General features: G+C 41.9%; 1 protein-coding gene across 1 annotated transcript in view; it reads right to left on the minus strand.

Moving 5' to 3' along the window:
• The window catches only part of LOC130479490 (cytosolic phospholipase A2 epsilon-like), a 62,139-nt gene extending 36,321 nt beyond the window's left edge, over nt 1-25,818 (minus strand). Inside the window, exons 1-4 of the mRNA XM_056851889.1 lie at nt 25,774-25,818; nt 14,133-14,208; nt 2,599-2,735; nt 577-702 (exon numbers count right to left, since the gene is read on the minus strand). Coding sequence (XP_056707867.1) covers nt 577-702; nt 2,599-2,735; nt 14,133-14,208; nt 25,774-25,812 — 378 coding nt within the window. The 5' untranslated portion in view covers nt 25,813-25,818. The remainder of the gene's footprint in view (nt 1-576; nt 703-2,598; nt 2,736-14,132; nt 14,209-25,773) is intronic.
• Nucleotides 25,819-27,556: the final 1,738 nt, after the last annotated feature.

The raw sequence follows: 27,556 nt of genomic DNA on the forward strand, positions 1-27,556 counted from the left end.
TTTTGTAGTGTCAGGAGGGTATTGTGTTTTTTAAAAATGTTGATAGGTAAGTAACTCAAAGAGAGATCTATACAATGTTCAAAGGTGTACAAATAGTGCACGACTACCATCAGTTTCTATGTCAATATAAAGCAAGAACTGGAAAAGTAATATGTTAATGGAAATATCCTAGAAATCAGAGGTTATTTGGTAGCCTGAATGAGTCACCTTGTAGTACCCAAAGCAATACAACCTTTCCCCAACATTTGTTAAATTCTGGCAGGCTCTTACACAGGATGCATGAAATGGAAATAGAATAGCCTTACAATCTGCTAACAATATATTTTTTAAAAAGAAATTGTAGGTCTAGTGAATAACACAATATATGGACAAGGTAATACCTATAGAGTTGATCTCCAGCCCCCAGGTTTTGCAAGCTTGGGCAGGGAGCAAATAGAGAAGGTTTAGCCAAGACCCTTTGGGACCGTCAGATATCATTGGTGGTCTGTCTTTGGCTCATTTGTCATAATTTCTGAAGGTCTGCATTTGAATATGTCATTCTTACACATCTTCTTGACATCATATTCCAGAGCTCACCTGAGGATCACACTTAAAGGTCATGAAACTTTCACCATCTGGAAGCCTAGAAATGTCAAATTGTATAGTGAAGAGGTGGTCATCTGAAGTGACATCTTCGTCGCACACTGTTATCTCCAGCACATTCTGTGAAGACCAGAGAAGTATATTAGATGCCAACTCTAATGTGTTTACAAAAGCAGAGGAGCCTTGTAATGAACAGTTCTTATTCTGTCCATGCAAAAAAGACAATAGGAATAAGAAGACAAAAATGTAGAACTATTGGATAGAGAAGTATATTAATCTAATTACATACCATAGGACACTTTGATGTTAATGAGTGCACTTGTTATATTACATTTATTATGTTCCATGTCTCATTGGTGTAGATGACTTTTACAAGGTTCAGAGCTATAGTGATAATGTAGGAGTTATAACTTAGAAGTTTGGGTGCAATTTTACAACAGTTCATGTGGTGCGAGCCAGGACCTTCATCATACCTACCTTACATCTGGGGGCAAAGAGCTCCCTGGACTTGCCAGGCACTAGCCTGGTGGTGGGAGACAAATGACCACCTCCACAGCTGACTGGCAGCATCTGGGAGGCTCTGGGAGAAGTAGAAGTGGTTTGCATGGCTTCAGATCTCACAGGACGGCCAGCCCTTGTGAGGAGGAAGCAGCAGCAATGGGGTATGCAGGGCTTGCCACACAGTCTCCAAAAGGGCTGAGAAACTGGCCAATGAGGAGGTGCCTCTGGTGTCTCTCCAGGCCGCAGAGGAGAAGGCACAAGCCAATGGCAACCCGCTTCTCTTTCAACATGGAGGATGCTCCAGTGTCCAGCAGCGGAGGGCAACAGACAGGCAGGATGATAGAGGGGCTGGATAGGATGCCTCTCACATTCCCCTATTAATTTCATTTCAAGGGAAAGACTGTCTGGATCAGTGTTCCCTTAGGGTTTGCCCAGCTTCACTCTGAAAGATCAGTAGTTAACTCAAACAGTCACTTGAGAAGTGTAAGTACTTTACTCAGTGGTACAAAGTGGAGTACTTTGCCACTGAAGTGACTGCTAGAGTAAACTACTTCTTCTTGCATGTGAACATGAAAAAGCACAAATAAAGTTTTGTCTAATTTATTTAAAACATTTATTAGCTGCCTTTCTTCCTTATAGAACTCAAGGTGGCTTCCAACATAAATAAAACACATAAAATAAAGTACATTAAAATATAAAAGTCAAAATTTAAAATCACAACTCAGTGCTGCTATTAACCAAATGCAGTTCTAAGTAAAACCATTGTTAGCTGCCTCCTAAAGATTGGCAAGGAGGTGGCCAGGTGCACCTCCCGGGGAGGTTTTTCGATAGTTGTGGAGTAGCCACTTAAAAGGCCCTCTCTCATGTGCCCAACAGATAAATGTTTTGATTGATGGGACAGTCAGGAGGGCTTCACCCTGTGATCCTAATACCTGGGCAAAAGCATATCAGAGAAGACAGTCCTTCTGAAACTCGAGTCCCAAGCCATGTAGGACTTTAAAAGTCAAACCAACACTTTAAACTCGGCTCGGGAGTGGACTGGTAGCCATGAAGTCCCAAGCCATGTAGGGCTTTAAAGGTCAAAACCAACACCTTAAACTCGACTCAGGAGTGGACTGGTAGCCAGTGTAATTTCTGTAATATTGGGGTCACATGCTCCTGATTGCTGGTCCCAACCAGCAATCTAGCAACATCATTCTGCACTAGCTACAGCCTCTGAACACTCTTCAAGGGTAGACCTAAGTGGAGTGCACTGCAGTAGTCCAGTCTAGATGTAACTAAGGCATGGATCACTGCAGCTAGATCTAACTGATCCAGAAACAGAGGCAGCTGATGCATCAGCCAACAGTGGTCTAGCAAGGAAAGGTCTGGCAAAGTTGAAGGCAAGCAGTTATACTGGTATGCACATTAGATAATGGAGCACAGATATTGTCCCTTTAAGGAAGCCATGTCAAAAGTCAATGGTGGAGCAGTGCTGACTAATAGCAGTTAAAAGAGTATCAATCATTTTCTCACCTTGACCTGTCTTTGAATCCTGTAATAGAAGCTTTCATTCCAAACAGGGTCCTTGCAATTGTTAATAGTTTTGGTCTGCTGCTCTTCATGTGTAGCAGTTGGTAACCAGAGGGTCACATAACAGTCAGATTGGCTTACTGTATAAAGAATAATAGAATAACTAGTATTGACTTCTTTGAACCAGCCCTTGTGATTTCCCCTTTAAACAACAGTTGGATCTGAAATAAAGAGCAGGTAATAAGGAATATCTCTAGGCAATTAAAAATTCACCTGCTGATTTTTAATGCACGGGATCAGGCCATGTGAAGGATTTCTTTCTTTCTTTCTTTCTTTCTTTCTTTCTTTCTTTCTTTCTTTCTTTCTTTCTTTCTTTCTTTCTTTCTTTCTTTCTTTCTTTCTTTCTTTCTTTCCTTTTGATCATTCTGTAATGTTCCTTCATTTGATTATCTTTTACTCCCCTTTGAGAATGAGTACAAATGCTGGTGAGGGGGCAGGTGCCAGAGAGAAAATGGAACCTTTCCCCATTGTCAAGTCTACCAGACCCAGGCCACCTTCCTCTATTAAGTCATGTCTAATTCATTAAATAGCCGATGTAGTGTAGTGGTTAGAGTGTTGAATTAAGATCTGGGTTCAAACCGCATTCTTTCATGAATCAGTTGATTTCTCTCTCAGCCTAACCTAACTCACAGAGGTTGTGCAGATACACATTTATATGTGGACAGAATCCATCGGTGCTGCATTGTTTTCAGTGTGCGGGGCCTTAATGCAGTCATGGAACTATTCATACCATGTACTAGATCATGGCAGGGAGTATTGTCTCAGCTGCCCAAGAACGAGACATGTTCTTCTTTTCCTTCTTTTCAAAGGGAGAGCTAGGGGAAAGCATTGTTTATCCCCAGAGAGGTCATCTAACCTAATCTGACTGGCCACATGGCACATGTCATCATGTTCACTTCATGATCCCTGGCTGGATGGAGTCATGAAGTGAAGAAGAAAGAAACCCTAACATCAGTGTTGAAGCTACACGGTGTTATAAATGCAAAGGCAAGGTAGAGGGTTTTCCCAAGATATTTTTGTATTTCTCAGAAGCCCACTTATAATATAAAAAATTGAACATCTCAAAGACTGGGTGCAGCACTAGTGATGGGTGAAAGCCTCCATCTCAATTTGGAACAAGGAATACTTGAACACCCACATATTCAGCTAACACCCTCTTCGCGTGTTGCAAACAGGAAGCCATTTTTTCAAAGATTGTTTTGACGGTTGACCTGTTTGTAGGTGTTCAGTGGGCTGCTTCACTGTCTGATTAAGGGAGCGTTGACTCTTGAAAGCGTATACCCTGAAAATTGTGTTGGTCTCTAAGGTGCTACTTAGGGCTGCCAACCTCCAGGTAGTAGCTGGAGATCTCCTGTTATTACAACTGATCTCCAGCTGATAGAGATCAGTTCCCCTGGAGAAAATGGCCACAGTGGCAATTGGACTCTATGGCATTGAAGCCCCTCCCAAACCCCACCCTCCTCCTCCTGCCGGTGACGAAGAAGGACCTGGCAACCTCAGTATTACTGGACTCAAATCTAGCTCTTCTACTGCAGACCAACATGATTCCCTTCCTGAAACTAGGCTGCTTCACTGAATTCCTTCCTAATAGAGCACAATCAGTTTTTCCTTCAACCATGGCTGCCCTTTTCCCAGGCATGCCACTAGAAGGCTTTCTGGAATTTTTTAAACTGGCAATTGTCACCATATAACATTTGAATGATCTATTGCCATGGTTTGCCAAAATCCCAGCTGTCATTCAGAATAAAGGTATGTCTCTACCCCTTTTTTGTGGAATTATAAGGCGGAAAGGTATGGGCAGCACATTTTTTCCTTATGAGTTTGCAATAGAAGGTATTCGAGATTTACATTAAAAAAAATAAAAGCAGGCAACTTCAGCTATCAAGGCAAGAGACTGTTACAACATTCGATTGCAATATTGCAATGGCAATTGCAGATTTCGAAAAACCTCCAAAAGCCTTCTGGTGGCACAAAAGGCAAAAATTGCAGGGGAAACAGAGGCTTGCTGCATGGATTCATCCATGGATAGTTTAAAAAGGCCCAAATCATATAAATCACTCATAAATAAATGCTATGTTTTAAAAACATTCTATCCTTTGGAGTTCCTCTAAGTAGTCCTTAGTTTATGGCCAATCTGTTTGGATTGACAGCATTTGGACACACTCAGGGGTTTTTGGGGGTGGGGGTGGGGGGAAATCTCCAAACCTGTTCAGCAGTTGTTTATGGTCAATCATCAACAATCAAACAGGCTGCTTGACGGGCTCACATCTGATTGACACCTTCAAACATGGTGAGTTTAACTATCAAACAGGTGTGATATGACATTCCCAGCATCCCTGTTTAGAACTGGCTGATTTTTCAGTCTTCAAACTTCAAAGGAAATACACAACATGAAATTGCTGAACCGGATTAAATGCTACCTATCATCCTGGCTTAAATAGAGACTTGGATTTGCTTACTCATTACAACTTCTAATAGCTCAACAAGATACACTTTTTAGGAACTTGAATTGGCTCATCGTAATATGTCGCATCATGCAACAACGCTTTACTGATGTCAGTTAATTTTCTTATGATTCAGACTGCTTCTTCCTGAATAGTTGCATTTATTACTTAATTACTTCATTTATACCCCACGAGAGGCTGAAACCTCTGATCTCATGCATCATCTATTATGTGTTACATCCAAATCTATTCCAGTCCTGTAGACGCTGAGAAATATATGATGGGATTCACACCGTCCCTCTCGGTCTCTACTCTTGCCTCTATAATTTTCCTCATAAAAATTCCCAAACGATTCCCTCTGCCATAATGAGCTCTGACTCATGAAAACACATGCCAAAATAAATGTTGTTTGCCTTTAAGGTGCCTCTGGACTTCTGATTTATTTTACTATAAATGACTAATACAGCTGCCCCTCTGGAATTGTTCTTTCCGAACATTCTTGGAGAATTCTTAGAGAAAATCTCCACAAGTTCTCTTGAGGTGGCTTCCTCTATATAGCAAAAGCCATTTGTGTGCAACAGCTCAGAGTTTTTTCTTTGTTTTGCCAATTTGTGCAGCATTGAGGGGCCCTTCCAATTCCCATAGCAACCATGGCCATGAATGCCTTACCTTTGGAGACAGATGCCACAGATAGCAATTTAAAGCAGCCTTTACATGGCAGCCACCTTATATCTGCCAACTAGGGCTGTCAGCACAAGGCTGGCAACCAGCAGCAGGCTCAAGAGGAGGTGGGGGCCATCAACAGTGATGTAATGACTTTGGCAGTGACATGCTGATGTAACTTCTGGCACACCCAGAAATGATGTCAGCACATTGCCAGGGACACTGTAGCATTCAGGTAAAACTTTGTGATTTAATCATAGAGTTTTGCCTGAATGTTACAGCATCCCAGGTAACACATCAATATCACGTCTTGCTGCACAGGAAGTGATTTCAGAACATTGAGGTGGTGCCTGTTGGCCCCATTTCCCCCTTATTTTTTAACAGCTGCCCAGCTGAGTGGCAGCAGGGGTGGCCTGCTGGGGGCAGGTGATCCTCTGCCACCAGTGGGAACCTGGCAACCCTAATACCAACCCTTAAACTTGTATCTCTACCAACAATAGGGTTGCCAGATCCCTCTTCGCCACTGGGGCAGAGCCTGAAGAGGGTGGGGTTTGGGGAGGGGAGGGACTTCAATGCCATAGAGTCCAATTGCCACTATGGCCATTTTCTCCAGGTGAACTGATCTCTATCAGCTGGAGATCAGTTGTAATAGCAGGAGATCTCCAGCATATTCCCAATGATATACCCTTTTTTTCCCGCGTAATCATCCTTGTCTCTGTTGAACTTTTTTATCTTATAGGATTTGATATTGGCAGAATAAGATTTAAGATCTGCTTCTAGCTTGTCAATGTGGTTTTTAAATTTCTGGTCAAAAAGATCCTTTTATAATTCATTGCTGACCTCATCTATCTTTTGGGCAACAGATGTTATCTCATTGGAAGCTTGATCAATTATTAAAAGCATCAGGTCCATTGAGCACTTATTTAATATTGCAGCCCGTTTCTCTTTAAAGGAAGCATTGTCTGAGAAAAGGGGTGGGGCTTTTTGGATGCGGAGCCCTCTAGGAATAATCATAGCTTTGGCATAGTCACTTAAGGAAGAGCCATGATGCTCATATCGAATTTTCTTTTTGCTCAAATTAAACATCTTGTCAAAATCAGGTAATTTTGTTGTACCAGCATCATGCAAAGAAGTCATGGTAAGTATTCTATCTCTTTCGGCATTTGAAAAAAAAAACATTGGTATTTTCTGAGCCATAGTGCAATAAAGTTAGACAGAGAACAAAAATTGCACTCGTACTAATATAGTCAAGCTGTGGAAAAGAATAGTACAAGGCTCACAGCTTACTGCAAAAACATATATTGAATAGTGAAAAGGTGAACGTGTTTACAAATCTTTGTATATAGTAGCTTTTTGTAACTCTTGTAGCCCTTGGCTACTTTGTTTGCTATACCCGGTCTACCTTAGTTTTTGATAAGTTTCCTTTGATGTATGTCGACACGTTCACCTTTTCACTATTCAATATATGTTTTTGCAGTAAGCTGTGAGCCTTGTACTATTCTTTTCCACAGCTTGACTATATTAGTACGAGTGCAATTTTTGTTCTCTGACTACCTGGAGGTTGGCAACCCTAACCAACAAGAAGTGTTAGGCTATTTTAATGTATATGTTACATAGTATGGTAGCAGAGGAACTGATTGCATAGAAGTGACACTATCTCACAAGCTTCAGATATTAGACAAGGTTGAGAGCCAGCGTGGTGCAGTTTGGAGCGGTGGACTCTAATCTGGAGAACCGAGTTTGATTCCCCACTCCTCCACATGAGCGGCGGAGGCTAATCTGGAGAACTGGATTTGTTTGCCCACTCCTACACATGAAGCCAGCTGGGTGACCTTGGGCAAGTCACAGCTCTGATAGAGCTCTCTCAGCCCCACCTACCCCACAGGGTGCCTGTTGTGGGATAGGGAAGGGAAGGTGATTGTAAGCTGGTTTGATTCTGCCTTAAGTGGTAGAGAACGTTGGCATATAAAAACCAACTGTTCTTCTTCTTCCCCCTCTTCCCTGTGGTATGCATTGTCCCATTTCAATCAGCAAAGTCTGAAGTCTTCTTCCAACATAAGGAGGCTTCAACCAACTTCTGCCTCTAGAAGAACCACTTAAATTTGGAAGTGTGCTCCTTAGGCTGGAGAAAGGCTTCAAACTTTGTTGAATGGAGTGGTAGGATATATGCCAATAGTTTTTGCAAATTTGTTTTGTCACTGTTGAATTGACTGAGATCTCTAGGGTCACTGACCATATCCAATATATCATAAAATTAAGGAATTAGACAGGCACATTAGAATGCCTTTGGTTCACCCTAAAATTAGTACAAAACCATTTGAACAGACAATTATAGAGAGATGCACCATAAACTTTGTAACCTCAAATTAAGAGGTGTCAAACCAACTGGCTCTGCAACTTCTGCTTCATATGACCTCTTCTGACATGCTGACAAATGCATCTCATAACAATCTGTTCTGCTTTGCTTCATTACAATTCTGGCAGTTGAAATTTTATTTTTCATAAATTTATTTACATTGCTCTTTCTTTTTCTTGTTAACATTCTTTGCCATCACTGTATAACTAAATCTGATTGCTAATGAAAATACTCAAACGCCAGCGCAGCCCCTTCTTGGCCTCCTAAGGACTTTTGTTCTTTCAGCTCAGGAATGGGGCTGTCAAACAGTTACTATTAAGAAATTAGCAAAACATCCAGGAAACACAACCCTCATTCAGTTTACTTCAGTTGCCCTTAGAGGTGGCAAATCTGCATGGCATTGTGATGTCTTCTCAATAATTATTGCTCAGCAACAAAGGTTGAGAACAAGATGACATATTATGTTATGGAGCAACATTTCCCAGGAAATCCCCTGCAGTTGGCCTAAAACCAAGGAAATGGCCCCCTTCCCAGTGAAAGGAGGAAGCAATTGTGTAGATTTGTGTGAAAAGAAAGCACAGCACTGGGATGCTGGCAAGAGACAGAGAGAGAGGTACAGATGGAGTGGACTGAAGCACTTTGCTGGTGCAGGGTCTTTCTCTCTGTGGATCTAATGTAGGGTGGCAGATCTGCTAATCTATAGTAGTGCCTCTGGCCTCTAGCTGAGCTTTACCTATATAGTCAAAAAGAAAACGAAATACTACCAAAAAAAATGGCATAAACCTCCAGTGTTTTCTCTTTCAAGGGCAACCAACCCACTAACCCCCAGAACTGTACATAAGCACTGGCCCCAAGAACTTCATGTCAACTGGTGAAGTGGAGTGCTTATAACAATCTGTGTAATATCATTCAAGATGTGAGGGTCTGGGTGGTGGAGTGGAAAATTTAAGGGGGAAACCTACATTTTTACCCCAAGGCCTCCCTCCCCAAAAATTTACAATAGAAAATTGGAAATTTTGGGGAACTCTGACCAAGAAATCCACACAATATTTTTCTGTATTGGAATGAGTGAAATTTAGGACCAAATTTAGGACCTAAAAATTATTTAGGACCAAGTGTTACTCAAAATGTGTAGCAGGAAGATTTTAATGTAGGACAATCTACTAGAGGTATGCAAAAAATTCAGGAAATTTCGGATTTGGGTATGTTGGATCCAAAAATTTCCAGGATTCCTGAATTTCCCCAAATACCCATACCGGTATGGGTTTTTTCAGGAACCCCGAAAAAAACCCAGTTCCATTATAGCCTATGGGAAATCTTTCTGAGGCTCTTGGATGACTGTTTTTTTAAGGTAGAGGCACCAAATTTTCAGCAAAGCTGCTACTGAGTCTCTGTTCACAAACCCCCAAGTTTGGAGGAAAAAAAGCAATTAGTTGGTGGTTTCCTCCCGCTCCCTGAAAACTAGGTCACAGAAAATTACAATTCTCTCACGTATCTGCATAATAGGCTTATTTGTTTGCGAAGCTCCTGAGGGGGGGCATTTTTGCAGGTAGAGTTCCCAAATTTTCAGGGTTGCTTGAAGGGACTCTCCTTGCAAGAACTCCAAGTTTGGTGAAGATTGGGTGAGGGGTCTGAAGTTATGGGGTCTGGAAAGGGTCGCCCCCTTCTCCATTCGAACCAATGCATTCCAATGGAGGAAGGGGGGTGACCTCTTCCAGACCCCATAACTTCGGAACCGCTCACCCAATCTTCACCAAACTTGGGGGTTCTTGCGAGAGTCCCTTCAAGCTACCCTGAAAATTTGGGACTTCTACCTATAAAAATGCCCTCCAGGAGCCACAAAAAGCTGCAAAATGGGTTTAATGGGTTTAAATGGCCGAATGTTTCAGGAATCCCAAATTTAAAGCCGAATTCCTACCTTTACGAGTATAGGGAATTCGGCATGGGGGGGGGGGAATGGCCAATAAACCCGAATTTTCCTAATTTTTCCCCCCAAACAGCCCTAGTTTGGATTTGTCGAATGCACACCCCTACAATCTACAGCATAAGATAATACTCATTCCTTTGTACACCATAAACATATACAATGGCTTGGATCCTACCTAGTATTTTCATGGGTGCAGAATTTTTGCAGATTCATACTTCCTGTGAGAGACCTCTAAACCCTTCCAAGCTATTTCTAGGGGTCCCCCATTCCTTCAGGATCAACATTCCAGGGATGTTCTAGGCTGCTGTAGGAGGGTGGACATCAGTGAAACATTTCCTCTTCTTTACATGTGTGGAAATTCTTGGCAAGACCAAAACTAAGACACGTTCATTGCTTAATGGTGACTAACTTTGTTTGTAATAAATATACTAATTTGTATTATGATAATACAATCTTGGAGAGTTCAGTGTTTTAGATGTTATAGATGTTATAGTGTTTTAGATGTTATAAAGTTTAACTCCATATCCAACTCCTTGAATATCTTTTGTCAATCTTAATATCACTTCAAGATGTTCTATACAGATTGTAAAATGCAATGCAGATAAAGGATATCCCTGTTATGTCTCATGATATTGTGAAGAACCCAGAGAGATTATATGTTTGTAGGTATACTCTCAGCTGATTTCACAATATTTGAAAATACACCTTTTATATTGAATATCTTCATAAGAATTGCTTCTCTATCTTGTCAAAGGCTTTCCCCATATCTATGCATATTAAAAAAAAAATTTTCTTAACCAGTGCCCAGTTCATAATAGTGTAAGCCTATCTAGTGCTCAATTTGCAAGACCTGATCAAGGCTGTCATAGATAGGACATTTTGGAGGACATTGATTCATAGGGTCACCATGAGTCGGAAGCGACTTGATGGCACTTAACACACCCACATCTAGTGCTATCCAAGAATGTTTTCCTATGATAAAGCCCAATGTATCTGGAAGAATGCATTCAGACATAACTAAGTTATTATGACTGTAAAAAATGGTAAACAATGTTCATCAGAATTAATGGACTACAAGTTCCAGATTTAGAAGAGTACGTATATTACTTTTCAAATAAGAGTCCTCTTTCCTTCATCCCCTCAAGAAACTTTGATTCGTAGCATCTGACCTAGACATCCTACTTTATTCAGGAAGAGTAAAATTTAATAGGGTCAGCTTGTGCCGGACTAATTTATACATAGAAGATACACACTAGAATCTCCTTGCTGGGAAACTATTGCTGTCTCTGGTCCAGTAACAGCAGTGTCTTACTGTGCCCTATGGAGCCTCACTTCCTGAAATTCTGGCCAGTGGCTCATTCAGGCTTTTAATAAACTAAGCATGGCTCTACCGCAGCTGGGTGGGCTTTTCTCTTAGCAGTAACATTGTTAGCTGGCCTGGAGAACAATGCCCTGCCCCTTTAATAGAAGCTTAATAGGATGTTAATGCCTCTATTAAAAAGTCAGGATATTTTTCTTCAGACCAGTTGCCAATCCTATTTAGATGTAATCCTTCTGTTTTGTAGTCTTGTAAACATCATGCTGTTTCTTAGAGAGGAATCCTTAGCAAGTCTACCCAGAATCATACACAGGTCTATTCGATGCGACTTACTCACAGGAAAGTGTTTTTAAGATTGCACCATTCCTGATCTCCTGCTCCTCTGACTCCTTCTCCATTGCTGCATGTAATACCCCTCCCCCACCTTCTATCTCCTGCTACTAGAGCCCAAATACCCCTCCCTGTAACACTTCCTTTATAATACTCCAAATTTCTAGCCTTTTGTTCTAGCGACCCTGTCTCTTGCTACACAATGACTATGCTTTTTCTAAGATTTATGGAGGTGTCAGCAAACCAGCAAATCTGCCTCAATATATATGTTTTATGCATGGCTGTTTCACCCTTCTGATGTCTTTGGGTCTTTGTTTGGATTATGCATGCAGTTTCCGACCCTCAGAGGTTGCCTCACCCAGAGGTCACTCTCCCTCTGCATTTCCCCACGTTTTGCTTGCATTTTATCTCGAATTTGAAAATGAGGGCAAAACTTGGGGAAATGCAGGGGGAGAGCCAGGGCTGGAAGTGGCATGCATAATCCAAACTAAGACCTGAAGTTGTCATAGGGGTGATGGCGACTGAAACAACCATGCATAAAAGACCTGTGTAACCTGTTTCCACAACCCTCTTTATTTGTGATAAAATCATACCATCTGATTCAGTTAGGATTTGTTTCATAATCCAAAGGAAACTATAGCGGTGAAGAGATACTTTCATCTGAACTAACCTATCCTGTTTCCATTCTCAGATTTGTATCCTCCTACATACAAAATGTATGAGGTACTTATTATTTAGGTTAGAACTTGAGGTATGATAATTTAACAAAGCATGACCATGGCTGACAATGTCAGTGTAACTTGTAATAATTTATTAAAATTAAGGATTCAGGAAACTTTGTAGACATATAGAGCTGAATATTATAACCCTCTCATAATGGGCACCCAAGCCCGCGACCATATGGGTGATGTTCCATGTGGTAGCAGGGTTGGGTGCCTAGTTCTGCACATTTTGCCTCATTTGTAGTCCTATTATTTTGGGTATGGGCTTGATTGCATGCAGTTGTCATTCCAGGGGCTCCTAGGAATTTGCAGAACTAGGATTGCCTAAACACCTATCAGTTCAGTTCACCTTCTGACAACCAGCAGTGACCAAGGAGCTGATTTTTGTCAATCCATTTAGCTATTTTTGCCTGTTTGGCATGAACGAAACTTGTCTGTGTATGCTGGTATTGCAGAGAGAAGCATGTCGCATAGAAGAGACTCTGACTTTCAGCTGATCACTCCCCCCAAGCTTCTGAGTCCCTGCCTTGCAGGACACAGGAAGAAATTTGAGGTGAGAACACAAATGAATTGCTTTTGTCCTCCCCCCCACCCACACACCCCAGTTGGGGAAAGATCATTAATAATAGGCTTCTCATCTCACTACTGGCATAGAGAGATGAGAAGTTCATTGCCATTCCCTCCTCCAAGATGAGGAGGGGGACACAAGGAATCAGCATCTCATTTCCCTTTTCCAAGTAGGGATATATAACGTGGATCATCTCCCCATGCTTCTCAATCTTGCATGGATGCAGTGATTTTTTTTTACAGGGGAATATAGTGATTTTTCAGAAAACACCCCAGCCCCCATCACTGGGTCCCAGCATGGCTAAGAACATCAAAGCCAGAGGCCAAAACTACAGCTTCTGTTCTCAGCTTTGCTATGTGGCAATTTTTCTTGGATGTGGGTGGGTTAGAAGCCCACTACCAGCTGATCTTCTGATCAGCTGGGAGTCAGCTTCTAGTTCTCCTCCGAAACTTTGCTGTCCATCAGCAAGCCTGGATCTCAGGGAAGAGCTTAGCAACCAGAACCGAACTCCCAGCGGGTCCCTTGATTGGCTTAGAGCTGGCTTCTGACCAACAGGCTAGCTGCAATACTGTTCAGTAGTCAGTTATTGGGTACAGGCTGAGCATCTCCCTGCTTGGCATATGGTCTGATTGTGAGCATCTCTTTGGTTTCCAAAGAAGTTCACTGTGAAACTCTCAACATTCCTGTACTGAACTAAAATGAATTTGTTCATGTTATTGGACTAGTGCAAGTAAAGATGTATTAGTAAAAACCTCCTATAACGAGACATTTCCTCATTGAAAGAAGCTTCTTGGGATTTCAACATGGTTCATGTAAACAATGTAAACTTGGTATGTAAATATTGCCTCCTTAATTTCTTTGATGCTAATGTATTGGATCTAGTAGACTTGTGAAGAAAGTCAAATCAATTCCTAGCACCCTATTTTTTTCTGTTTCACATGATTCTTGTCAATTCACTGATGTTTCTGAATTCCTTTTTCTAACTACAAACAATACATATTTAAAATCAACTTCCCAGCAACATCCCAGCAACAAATAAAACAACTTGATCAATGGGATAAGGTTTGTTATGAAATAATCTAGTTAATGATGAAATCCTGTGGCACATTGCATTATTAGATTGTCGCTATGAAAGGGAAGGGCACTTACAGACATCAGCTTTGCGGAGATTTCTCATTCGTATTATTCGCACCGTAAGCAAGTGGCAAGGAAATGTGTCCATTGGCTGGAAAAACAATGGACACGGTTTAGAAGACAATAGTAAATGTTAAATTGTTCAGAGGAGTAAGTATGAGTCCTGTCAAGAAAGTAAGAGTCCTGTCAAGAAAATTAACTAAACCATTAGTCACTTTGCAGAACGACATTTAAATACTTGTCTAGGCTACAGAATGAAAATACACATTTTCCAGGTCAGTGCTCAGATCACACTAACACTTTTCAGAGTCAGTTCTTAAAAGTGAGACCACCAAGGAAGGGTCTGCAGAGGAAGGCAATAGCAGACTACTTCTTCTCACCTGCCTTGAAAGCCCCTTGCTGAGGTCACCATAAGTTGGCTGTCGGGGTATGCATACCAAGACGCCAAAAAAGGTGCCATTTAAACAAATGGAAAAAAAGGGGAGGGGAAGAAAATACTCAACCTGGGAGTCAAAGGAAACCGGTTGAGCTAAATACTACATAAAATATAAACAAATAAATCTATTTTTATTATATAGTGCACAAATATATGTTAAAAACACTGGGCCTACAATGTAGGCTACCTGAAAAGCCTGAACAAATATTAACAACACAAACTCAGTTGATGTCAATACATAAAATGACCAAACTTAGATCAAACGCATTTTGGCCTTATGTAGGCCTTCCTCAGTGGTCATACACAAAACATTTTTTATAATACACATCCTGACATCTATATAAACGTTATACAAGGTAAAAGATATATAAAAGCCTTTTGTTTTGTGTGGCTTTATATAGAAATATATAAAAGCCTTTTGTTTTGTGTGGCTTTATATAGAAATATTTAGTCTATGTGTGTTAAAACATGGTTGCCAGCTCACACCTTGTATATGATATCAAGCTCCTCAGGATGTGTATAACATCAATAAGTGTGAAAGAAATAGTTCTTTCTGGGCTCTGGGGGAGGGGTGGGTTTTCAAAGTAGAGGCACCAAATTTTCAGTGTAGCTGCTGGTGGTTCTCCTTACAAAACCCCCAAGTTGGGTTAAGTTTGGATCAGTGGGTCCAATTTAATGAGTACCCATTTCCCCTCCATGTAGAGGCCTATACAATTGGACCCCTGACCTAATCTTCACCAAACTCTGGTTCACCCCGCCTCCCTAAACCTCCCGTTGGTTGCAAGGAGGGACCTGGCAACCCTACCTGCAGCTATGCTGAAAATGTGGTGCCTCTATCTTAAAATATTGCCCTGGAAAGATTCCTCATAGGGTATAATGGTCACCAAAATTGTCGGATAGCCAAAAAAAAGCTATATCAGTATGGGAATTCTGCTTTTTTTCAGATTTCCCCCAAAACTTCAGGTGTATTAAACCCAAATCTGAAAAATGTCAGGAGGAAATTGTGCACACCCCTAGTCATCTATGATTTGACAGCACTTTACGTACACACACACACACACACCTTTAATTTCCAGAGTGTACCCACTATTTGGACAACTTCCTTCCCGATTACTTAAAATAATGCACTGTGAAGTTAAGTTAGACAAGGTAGATTCAACTATAAGAAATTTTATATCATTCCTTTGAATATGACATGAATTTGAGCTCATGGCATTCATTTTATTAACCTAAGGCTGCTAGTAGTTTCCAAGATGGCATTTATGAAATGCTCCTTCTCACTATAATTCATTCTACATTTCCTGGACTTAGTGGTTTAGAAACACCTGGGTATTAACCTACATTTCTTGGCTAAAAGGAATCAAAAGGTTCCATGAGCTTGCACAACTTTTTTGAACTTAGTTGGACATCACAAATGTTGCAATTGTCAGGGTGTACCATTCGAGGAGCCGAGACATTCTTTTTCATCTCCATTCACATCTAATCACCTCTAATTACATTTTCATGTGGAACTTAATTGAAAGTGTGACTAAATGTCATGTGAAACAATTCAACTCATGAATGTGCAAACTTTTTTTTAAAAAAACCCTGCCGATTCTCTAGTCATGTTGGTGAAATGCTACTATGGCAACCATCATTTCCTATGATCAGTATATTTAGTCATTAGTAGAATAAGGCACCTCTATGATCTTTCCATACCTCTTTCCTGTGGGTGGGGTTTCTAACTGCATGGAAGATAACAGGTGTGTTCCCATTATCTAATTGTTGCTTATCATCTAACTGCTAAGAGGAAAAATGCTTTACAGTCAGTATCTGGTTTGTCCTGATAACTATGAAGTAGGCCACTCAGCTACATGTGAGGATCTGAAAATTAGAGACAGTATTTTGCACAATGGATACCACAGTAGTGTAGGGATTTCATCCCCCACGTCATCTCGGGTGAAACCTCTGCATCATTCCTCAGTCAGTCAAGCGGCGCTGGGAAACCAAGTCACTTCAAACTGCCTTTGTTTAGAGGGCTTAAACAAAGGAAAGGCTTCTTCCTCCCTGTACTCTATCTGCAACATTGTACCATTACAGTGTACAAGCTATTCTAATTGCTGACTTTGCCTGTTGCACTGAATTCTGCTGCTTTGGTTAGGATATAAATAAAAGACAGCTGGCTATACATGCCAGGTCTGCTTGTATCATACTGACTGCCTTGCCTCGCTCTTTCCGATTCCCACACAGTAGGCATTTTATTTATTTATTTTTCATATTTATATCCCACCTTTTTTTCCTTAGACTCAAGGTGGCTAACATTGCACACAAGATAAAAACACAAGATAACTTAATGGCAAGATAAAAACTGCTAAAATTGCTGAAGCAGTTTGCCCTCCATTAAACACCCTCTGTAATAAAACAGTTTTACACCTCTTCCTGAATACAGATAGCGAAGGCACCTTCTGAACCCATTTTGGTAAGCCACTTCAAAGGACTGGACCTTTCTAGGGATGCCAGGTCTCCTGAAATGGTGGGAGACCACCTGACAATCCCCCCCTACCTGCATTGTCTGCCAACTCCTCAAAGGCTGGTGGGAGAAACAAATAGGGGGAAATGAGATGCACAAGTGCTTCACATGACTTCCAGTTTCATCACAGAGTTTTGGTGAATCCTAAAGTGTTGCCCCTGATGTCATGACATCACTTCCACTTTTTCTCTAGAAGTGATATCACATGCTGGTGCAATGCCAGCACACCTGTCCCCACCTCCCAAATCCTCCCAGGGGTAACAGACAGCGGCCTGGCATCCCTAGACCTACTACTGACAAAGCCTATGACCAACTGTTACCATATTGACCAGTGATTCCCAAAGTGGGCAGTTCCACCCCCTGGGGCGGTGGTATTACCCAGGGGGGCACTAGGAGGCTAGGGGGCAGCAGGGGGTGCTAGAGGTGGATGTAGAACTAAACCCTGCTCATTCTGCACCTTGTCTTGCTGCATGCAATTTCTCCAGCTGACCTCAGATATTGGAGCACATTTGGTGAAAATGTGCTTCAAAGAGCAGAACATAGCAAGTTTAGCTGAGGAAGCAGTGGGGCATAATCTTATCACCTGAGGAGGGGCAGCGGCTCAGTGGTAGAGCATCTGCTTGGCATGCAGAAGGTCCCAGGTTCAATCCCCAGCATCTCCAGTTAAAGAGACTAGGCAAGTAGGTGATGTGAAAGACCTCTGCCTGAGACCCTGGAGAGCCGCTGCCAGTCGGAGTAGACAATATTGGTACTTCGGTGGACCAAGGGTCTGATTAGTATAAGGCAGCTTCATGTGTCCATATATGTTCATCTGTGTATTGTTTTGATTTCATTAAAAATAGAATGCACATGCTGCTTTATGTACGAATGGGCAGACTCAGGCCAAACTACATGTTACTCACAGCCATATTCCAGCATGGGAACTTCATTTAAAGATGACTTGGGAGCCCTATTTGGATCTGGACCACAGCACAGGGAAGCAGGGGGTCCTGCTCCCACCCCCATGCTGTTTTCCAAAGCTGAAATGGCACTGGGGGTCACTGTCTGTAGCCCTGACGTGTACTTTGGCTCTCACAAACATTGGGTTCTTTCACCAGAGTCTTGAAATACAAAAGATGTCTGAGTGATCTCATATTGTGAATCAGCAGGTGTTTCACACACAAAGATGATCTGATCCTTTGTCATTAAAGACCTGTCTTGTGCCTATGTCCTAAGTATGTATGTGTGTTTGTTCTTCGCTATCACATGTGGATGGGCGTCTTTACTTCTCAACATTTATCTTCCCAGTCTGCAGGACAGGCTGTTGGCTGCCTAATTTTAAGGAATAAAGCCTGGACTTCTCCCTCTATCCCGCCCCCTGAAAAAATGCTGCAGCATTGCCTTCCATGTAGAAGCAAAGCTTTTATTTCTGCCCCTGTAGGAAAGAAAGAAAGGTGTCACCTGTTTGTGTGAAGGCATCCCATATCCTCGGAATCCCTCCTAAGAGAGCATCTGCCTCTACCTCTTCCTTACTCTGTTTACAAAGCAAAGAGGTACATGGGGGAGGGCAATCAGGAGGAAGTTGTAACCTCTGTCTTCCCCCTTTGTCTCTCTATCTCTATGCCAGTAAGTACGAGGAAAACCTTTGTCATTGCCTAGCTGCTACAGTTCCAGAGAATGAAATGGCTCATGCAAACACAGGGCATGCACTTTTACAGAATCAGAATCAAACATTCTTTTCACAGCCAGTGAAATGGTTCAGTCATTGCAGGAAGTGGCTACATTTAACAGAGAAACATCATAAAAAACATAAGAAGAGCCCTGCTGAATCATACTAGAGGTTCACCTAGTCCAGCATTCTGTTTCACACAGTGGCCATTTGTGCTCATGGCCATTACTACACCCACCAGCAACAAATTACACAATTTAATTACTTGTTGTGTGAAGAAGTATTTTTTTCTGTCTTGAACCTATTGTCCACTAATTCACTGGCCATTTATGCAGGGGTATTTAGCTCGCGATCCCTGCGGTACTGCTTTGAGGCTTCCTTGACATTATTGATGACTTTACCGACCTTCAGAAGTGACTTTGCTCCCACCTTGTTCTTTCCCCGCAGCTCAAGGATGCTGTTTTATAACGAACTTAAATTCTGCTTCGAGGCAAGAGCAAGGCAAATCGCTGCCATTTCCATGCATCTTCAGGTTCCATGCATCTTCAGGTTTCTCTCCCCACACCCATTCTGGCTTCTCCCTCCCATGTGTCTGCCCGCCCATCCAACCCCTTCCTTCAAAGTGAAGCACAAAAGCGGGAGTGAAATCTTCATGAAATGTGCAGGAAGACACCAATCAGAGATAGGCGGCAAAGGCTGGAAGGCAGCTCCTGGCAGGGAGCTGTTGAAGAAAGGAAGAGAGGAATACCCAGTTTTGCAAAAGCACACGCACAGACAGGGAGCAGTCCCTTTAAAAGCTGATCTGCCCCCTCCAAATGAACTGCAACAAGGCTGTGCTTTCAGGGGGAAGGATTCAACAGGGGATCCACTGGGGATGCATAATTAATCACAAGGTACTCCTGGAATTTCTTCAGCGGGGGGAAGCCCTCATTGATATGTTTGAGAATTTGGAACAAGAAACTGTGCAGCAAACCAAACACAAACTTCCCCTGCATGAGTAACCTCACGTTCTAGCATTATGGAAGAGGGAGAAAAGGCTCTCCCTGTTAACTTTCTCCACACCATGCAGCATTTTATAATAGCAACCCCACCTTTTAATTTTCAATCCCTTTCTTCATATTCCTCAGCATTTAGTTGACTTTTTCACCACCACCATACATTAGGTCAACATTTTCATCAAGCTATCCACTACAACCCCAAGATCTTTTTCAATCTCAGGCTATTAACACATGGCTGTATTCAAATTTGTTTCTCCCTGTCCTATTTCACGCCTTCCATGGGGAGAGGGGACAGGGACAAACGAATGAGAAGGGGCAGCAGCAGTAGCTCCTTTCCCCCCACACCTCTCTTTCCCCCTCTCCCTCACACCCTCCTCTGCCTTCCCCCATCACTAGCCAGGGTTTTAGCCCACCTAACAGCCTGCAGCATGCCCGCCCGAAGCTCCACAGTCAAGAGGCAAAGTGGTGAGGGGAAGCCGGGTGGAGGCGGCAGCGACTGGCATCAGAAGTGAGGAGAAGCCGGGTGGAGGTGGTGACCGGCGTTGCTCTGCTGTGGCCCCGGCAAGGTGAGGGGAAGCCAGATGGAGGTGGTGGTGACTGGCATCAGAAGTGAGGGGAAGCCAGGTGAAGACAGTGACTGGCGTTGCTCTGCCGTCATCCTGGCAAGGTGAGGGGAAGCCAGGTGGAGGCGATGGGGACTGGTATCGCTCTGCCATTGCCCCAGCAAGATGAGGGGAAGCCAGCAGCATGTGGAGTGGGTGGATCAGAGAGGGGGAGATTGAGGGCACGGGGTTTGGGGGACAGAAGGGTGCCGCTGTAGCTGCTGCCACCATTATGCGGTCAAGTAGCTACCTCCGGCCGGGAAGTCATCCAGGTAGGAAGTCGGCCCGGATGCTAAACGATCTGGCAAATTAACTTTTGCAGTGTGCTTTAGCTTTAAGTCGGGACATACCAAGAACAGAAAAACATGGGGAAGTATCGGAAGTGGGTGGGTCGAACACGCAAGATGGAGACGGTCATGCATGTGGACTGACAAGAATCGCTACATGCCCGGGAGACTCACTGGACAAAACAGAGATGCATTAATTGCCTCAGTCAGCCAGTTCAGACCACATCAATATATATCTAAAGTTAGGATTTTTTGTTCCAATGTTAATCACCTTGCCCATTTAAAGGATCCTCCTGTAGCTCTTCACAATCTGCCTCGGTTTTCAGCATTCTGAATAATTTGATATCTTCTGCAAAGTTGGCCATTATACTGCTCTCTGCTCAATTCCAAATAAATTATGAACAAATTAAATAGCACTGGCCCCAGTACCAGTCCTTAGGCCTAGCCTAGTCATTCACGCCTAGCCTTCTGTTTTCTGTTTTTTAACCAAGTTTAATCCATCAGACGTTTTATAAAAGGACAAAATCCTTTGTTGTTGTTGTTATTTAAAACATTTCTATTTCACCTTTTGACCCAACTCAGGGCCCCCAGGGTGGTGAACATCAAAACATGTAAAAAATTAAAACATTTCAAAGCCCCAGGTCCTGATCTAATCCCCTACGAACTCTTTAAGGTGAATAGTAAATGTTGGGCCTACATTCTTGCTCCTATATTTACACAAATTAATGCATCAGGAGCCATTCCAAAATCTTGGAGACATACTATAATTGTCCCAATCTTCAAAAAGGGTCAGTGCTCTGACCCAAGCTGTTATCGCCTATTTAGCCTTTTGTCTTGCTTAGGCAAACTATCCCTCCTACTTATTAAAGAGGCTGTTGGATTGGGTTGAGAGTAATGACATCCTTGGCTGGGAAGGGATTGGCTTCAGAAGGGGTTGGTCTGTTGCGGACCATTGTTTAGTGCTCTCTCACTTAGCTGAGAAATATTCCTCCCCCAAAAATGGCACCCTCTATGCGGATTTTATGGATCTTAAGGGAGCCTTTGATGCCATCCCAAGGGAGAGGCTATGGTTGAAACTATCAAATTCTAGCATAGGAGGTTACTATGGCTCAATCAACAATTTCATACTGACCTTACAGCTCAGGTTCACTGTGGCAACCAAGGAGAACTAACTGAGCCCTTTGAACTGGCCAAGGGAGTTAGACAAGGTTGCCTCCTTGCTCCTCTCTTGTTTAATCTATATCTGAACAATATGGCAACCAATTTCTCAGTGTCTTGTCATCCCCCAAAGCTTGCAAGTCGTCCCACCCCAATGCTACTCTATGCAGATGATGCTGTTCTCTTGTCCTGCACAATAATTGGTTTGAAAAGATCCTTACAAACCTTTTCTGAGTACTGCTATGGGAAGATCTTAAAATAAACCATCACAAATATAAGCTTATGATCTTCTCTAAGTGGAGAAAAAAGCCTCCGTTTCGCTGGGTATTAGACTGCTTTGAGGTTGACCAAGTCAAGGAGTTTGTTTATCTTGGCATTCTTTTCTCCAATAACCTAAATTGGAATGCCCATCAAAAGCAGTGTCCAACAAAATTAAACCTGGGGCTGGAGCTATTGTCTAATTTTTCCATACCAAAGGCGGCAAATATATCCCAGGGGCTATTCAGGTTTTCAACTTAAAACTTTCACCAAAATTAAAAAGTGCATTAAAGAGCTTGATTATAACAGTACTACTTTTCGTGCTCACCGTGTTTGTTCATCTCAGTTTTTCGGAATACCACCACCACGCTGTTTGCCCGCCTATACTTATTATTTGACAACTCCTTGTCTTTCTAGAGCCCTCTGTTTAGCTAGATTGAATGCTAACCCCTCTATGGTTATGCAGGGCAGAATTCTGAATATACCATACCCAGACAGGACCTGTCCTTGCTCTTCTGGCTCTATTGATTCATTAGCTCATGCCCTCTTGAAATGCCACTTTTATGAGGAACTCTGATCACGTTATATCTCTCCCCTTTATAGTCTATGGGCCCATTATAGTCTATGGGATTTTTTTTTAAGCTCCTATGGGGGGGTTCAAGGTACAGTCACCAAATTTGTAGCATAGCTGCAAGGGACTCTCCTTAGACAGACACCAAAGTTTGGTGAAGTTAGGGACAGGGGGTCCAATTTTATGGGCCTGAAAAGGCCCCCATCCGCCAGGCATTTGTGAGAGCTGAGCTGTCAGTTTTCAGGTTCAGACAGTCAGCGTTGCCAAGGACTGGAAGAAAGAGCTAGTTGGCAGGCTGGTGCCCCAAACTAGACTGGGGGCTCCATATCTGAGGTGCATAACATGATGGCCATGCAAATTGGCTTCCAAACTGAGGAAAATGATTTAAATGCAAGAGCAATAAGGCATGGAAAACATTTCTTTGGGTGGTGAATGACATCCTGTGAACTGTCCTTTATTATAGTCATAAAAAATCTGATTTCAAGACATGGTCCTGGTGTGGGGAAATGAAGCCACTATTCGGGGTGACCCTCAGTTTGAGAGCAGGTTTTCGAGGCGAGGGATGATATTGGAGCCAGCCGAAGTCATGACCAAGGCAGCTCTTGTGAAAGAGATTGCTCATCAGCGCAGGTGAGAAGTCTTCAGAAGCCTAATAAGAAGATATAGAAGGGGGTGCTTTTTAGTTGGAGGGTATATCCCTCTGGACGGGACTGGGTGAGCCCCGTTTTTTAAAATTATTCTTATGCTCTGCAGACTCGTTTTCTGTTGGGTAATGTAACCTGGAAGGTTACACAATCCCTACCTCAAACCAGTCTAAGATAGAAAAATGGGAGAAAGCACAGAGCCTTGCATCTGAGTGAATAGCCAAAATCCAAAAAAGCTGAATATCTATTTGGCTTTTCAGGAATTGCCTATTTGGCTTTAATTAGATACCCAGGTTTTGATATTCAGCTGAGACAAAACCCAAATATTGCCAAAATGGCTAATTTTTGGTATATTTTCAGTTTGGGTACATCGTGTCCAGAGGAGGGCAACAAAGATGGTGAGCAGTCTGGAGACAAAGTTCTATGAGGAAAGGTTGAAGGAGATGGGTATGTTTAGCCTGAAGAGGAGAAGACTGAGAGGGGATATGATAACCATCTTCAAGTACTTGAAGGGCTGTCAACTTGGAGGGTGCCAAGTGGTTTTCTATTGCCCCAGAAGGTTGGAACAGAACCAACGGGTTGAAATTAAATCAAAAGATTTAAGTCTAGGCATTGGACTGCAGTACTGCAGCTTACCACTCTGCGCCACAGGGCTCTTCCTACTCTTCCAGCTCTTCTAGCAGCTGCTATTTCACTGTCCCTTTACAGTTCCCTCTGTCTCCATTCCACCCTCAAAATCCTATCCCTTAGCTGCTGTTTGCACCCTTCCCCCCCCCCCCAGTTGTGTCCAGGTCCATTTCCTTCCCTTCCATCTCTCTGTTCTTGGTTTCACTGTTTCCCAACCACTACTTACTGGCCGTTTATGTTTGGTAATTAGCAGCGGTTCCAGGCTGAAGTGCCCCACATATGTTTTTTAATTTCTTCATGCTGAACCGTCATTCCAGACGTCACTGTGATGCTGGTGCATACCTGTTTCGCATTTCTTAAGAGCCCCTTTAACATGACCTTTTGTATTTGCTCCGCCCCTGCATCGAAGCATTCACTGCAGGAAGCATGCAGAATCCCAGCCGCCACTTAGCTATGCAAACGAATATTGCTAATGCTAATGGCTATGCAAACAAAGGAGCAGGCGAGTTGGGGGTGGAATTTGTTTGATTTTCTCCTCTTGCATCGGGACCGTGAATAGTCATTTTAAAGGCTGGATTTAAAAAAACAGCATTGAGTGAGGAGGAGAATCGACCCTGCATAAATGGCCAATGTTTCTGTCCTAGTTTCCTCTGTTCTGTCATCTCGCCATCTCCCCGCCCCCCCCCCGATGCTGTCTAGCACCACTGCTTTAGTGTTAGTGTCATTTTGGTTGCTTTAGCAACCCAAAATACAGCCCAAACTCTTTCTTTTAGGGGTATCTATCTGCTTTTCATGTTTTTAAAACTACATTTTTAACATGTTTTTCTATTGTTTTGCAAACCTGGTGTTTCCCCTCGATTATCCCCTTGTGAGGATTTTTTGATCCGTATATTGTATGGGTGGGAGAGTTGGGCAATGAAGAAAGAAAGAAAGTTAATTCCTTTGAAATGTGGGGTTGAAGGAGAGTTTTATGGATACTGTGGACTGTCAAAAAGACAAATCAGTGGATTCTACATCAAATCAATCTGAACTCTCTCTAGAAGCTAAAATGACTGAACTGAGGCTATCATACTTTGGTCACATTATGAGAAGACAAGAGTCACTGGAAAATACACTAATGCTAGGAAAAGTGGAAGGCAGACAGCAAAGAAGGCCCAATATGAGATGGATTGACTGCAAGATCTCAGCAAGGCTATTAACAATAAGACATTTTAGATATCATTAATTCATAAATTCACCTTGAGTCAGAAGTGATTTGACGGCACAATACACATGCAAACATATTGGAGCAACCCATGGTTACTCAGCTTTATTAATTCAGAAACGTATGAAACAGCTTCCAGAACTAATTTTGCACAGTCTTTTCTAATGTAGTATAGATTTTCCAAATATTCACCTGGAAATATTCACCATCTATAATGGAAAATATTTTTTTTCATGAGAATTTGGGAGGACACATTTATTTTCCTTTGCTATTGAAGTCCATACTTTGCTCATGAGCTTGTATTGAATGAAGGTAAAAACTAAACTCCCTATCAGTCTGTAACATCTTTAACCACCTAAATTATATATACATAGCACATGCCCAAAGCAAGTCTATGAACTTGTTTTGCCGCCTTTGATTTCTGGGATAGGTGCCAAGACATTCTGGCACAATGGATGAGAACGAGAATGAGAGACATTTCACAACAAAAGGAAAAGAAATGTGTTCAGCTGTAGGCCTACTCTGGAGAGTATTAGCAACTGACATTTGCATCAACAAAGGAAACACATTAAACAGCATTACTGGTCTTGACTTCATTAATGATTTACTCACATAATTTGACAATCAGCAAAATCTTTCTAATACTTGTTCTAACACTTCTTCTAACAAGTGTTAGATCCAGTAAACTAGGTTCATTATGAAAGTTCATATTACCTTGTTTTGAGAATTGCTCTGTGCTTCATGCAAATTCATTGGCTGACGGATGTCCACAGGAAGTATATTTATGCCGCGGTTCTGGGGGGATGGGGAGAAGGAAAAAGGGACAAAATATATTATTATTAAAATGTAAACCAATATTATTAATTATTATCATGCTGTAATCATTTGCTACATATAAACTCTGAAGCAGAACAGTTAAATAACACATGGAAGTCGAAACTTAAAAAGCCTTGGAAAACCAAGAGTCAGATGGCTCTTATTTTCACGTTTGGTAGACCTGCCCGAAGCTGCAATCATACTGGAAAAAGATCCACAATGAATTACAAAACATGTTTCAGCAAAAATTCAATTTGAACCCTAAGAGTTTTCTGCTTGGTATAATGCCACCGGAACTGTCCCTGCAACTAAAAGATTTATTTAAATACGCCACAACGGCGGCAAGAGTTGCTATCACAAGAAAATGGAAACAACCAGCTTTGCCAGATGTAGATGACTGGAAAGACAAAATGATGGAATATGCTACAATGGCCAAAATGACTCACATGATTAATACAGCCAATGAGGAGACCCTCAATCAGTTTAATGAAAAATGGAAACTATTACAGATATATAGAAATTGATGGTTGAAACTTTATATTGATAGTAGCAGATTAAATGTTATAAACATAGGGGTAGTCATAGTGAAGTTAACTCCTAGTAGAAAAGTTAGAAAAGTCAAAAAGAAAATGTTAAGAGAGAGTCTGCTTGACTAATTAGAAATATAGATGCTGCAACTATGTTGTAATTTATATATATATATATATATATATATACGGCTGCGACTTGACGGCACTTTACACACACACACACACACACACACACACATATATAATATATAATTTGCAGATGGATCCCCTATCCCACTCTTTTCCTTCTGTATCCCCTATCTTAAATAAATAAATATTTTTTTTAAAAGCCAACGAAGAGTAGTTTAGACATATGTTCTTGAACAATGAGTTATAGGACAAGAAATCCCACCCCCCTCAAAATGGACATTACACTTGTTGAAATAATGAATGAGGAAGGGGCTTTTCAAATAAATATATAAAAATACATGTGCCTGTTTTTATCACTCTTCTTTTTTAAAGTTTCTATTTAGACTCAGGAAAAGCATGAATAAAAAAGCATGGCACTCATTGAGGAGACATTTTTGTACCAAAAGAAGCAATCTCTTCCTCACATTAAGAGTCCATCTCCTGTTTCCTTTTTGCCCATTTACTCATTGTTTGGCTGTACCACAACTTTATGATGGTACCTGTTCCCAGTTTGAAGTGGGAAGAGCATGAATCAAAAAATGGCACTGAGGAGATATTTATTCAGTGAAGAGTTGATTTTCTATTTCCCTCCCTTTTCTTTCCTCAGAATCTAATTGTTTCTCAGATGTATAAGTTCTTGACAACTCAGATTCACAGCCACTTTCTTTCCTGGCATCACTGATCTCTGCTATCTTTTGAGTGCCCAATAAGAGCATAGCCTGGGAAATAACTAATAATACAAAACAACCCTGCCAAGCTATATCTGTTCACAGCCATTTAGAAAAACCACATATCCTTTTGCCATAAAACATTTCTTACCCAGCAATAAGAGGAACATGATGCTGTAACCGCAGTCAAGTCGTGTGTTTTTACAAAAGGCAGTTGAATCGGCAGATGGTCCTGGAACATGCTTGCAGCAACTATGCTGACAGCAGTCATTAAGAAGGTGTCTTAAAAACTATACTCAAGGCCCGCCCTTTTGT

Source organism: Euleptes europaea, chromosome 6 (assembly GCF_029931775.1).
Source record: "Euleptes europaea isolate rEulEur1 chromosome 6, rEulEur1.hap1, whole genome shotgun sequence".
NCBI classification, from domain to species: domain Eukaryota; kingdom Metazoa; phylum Chordata; class Lepidosauria; order Squamata; family Sphaerodactylidae; genus Euleptes; species Euleptes europaea.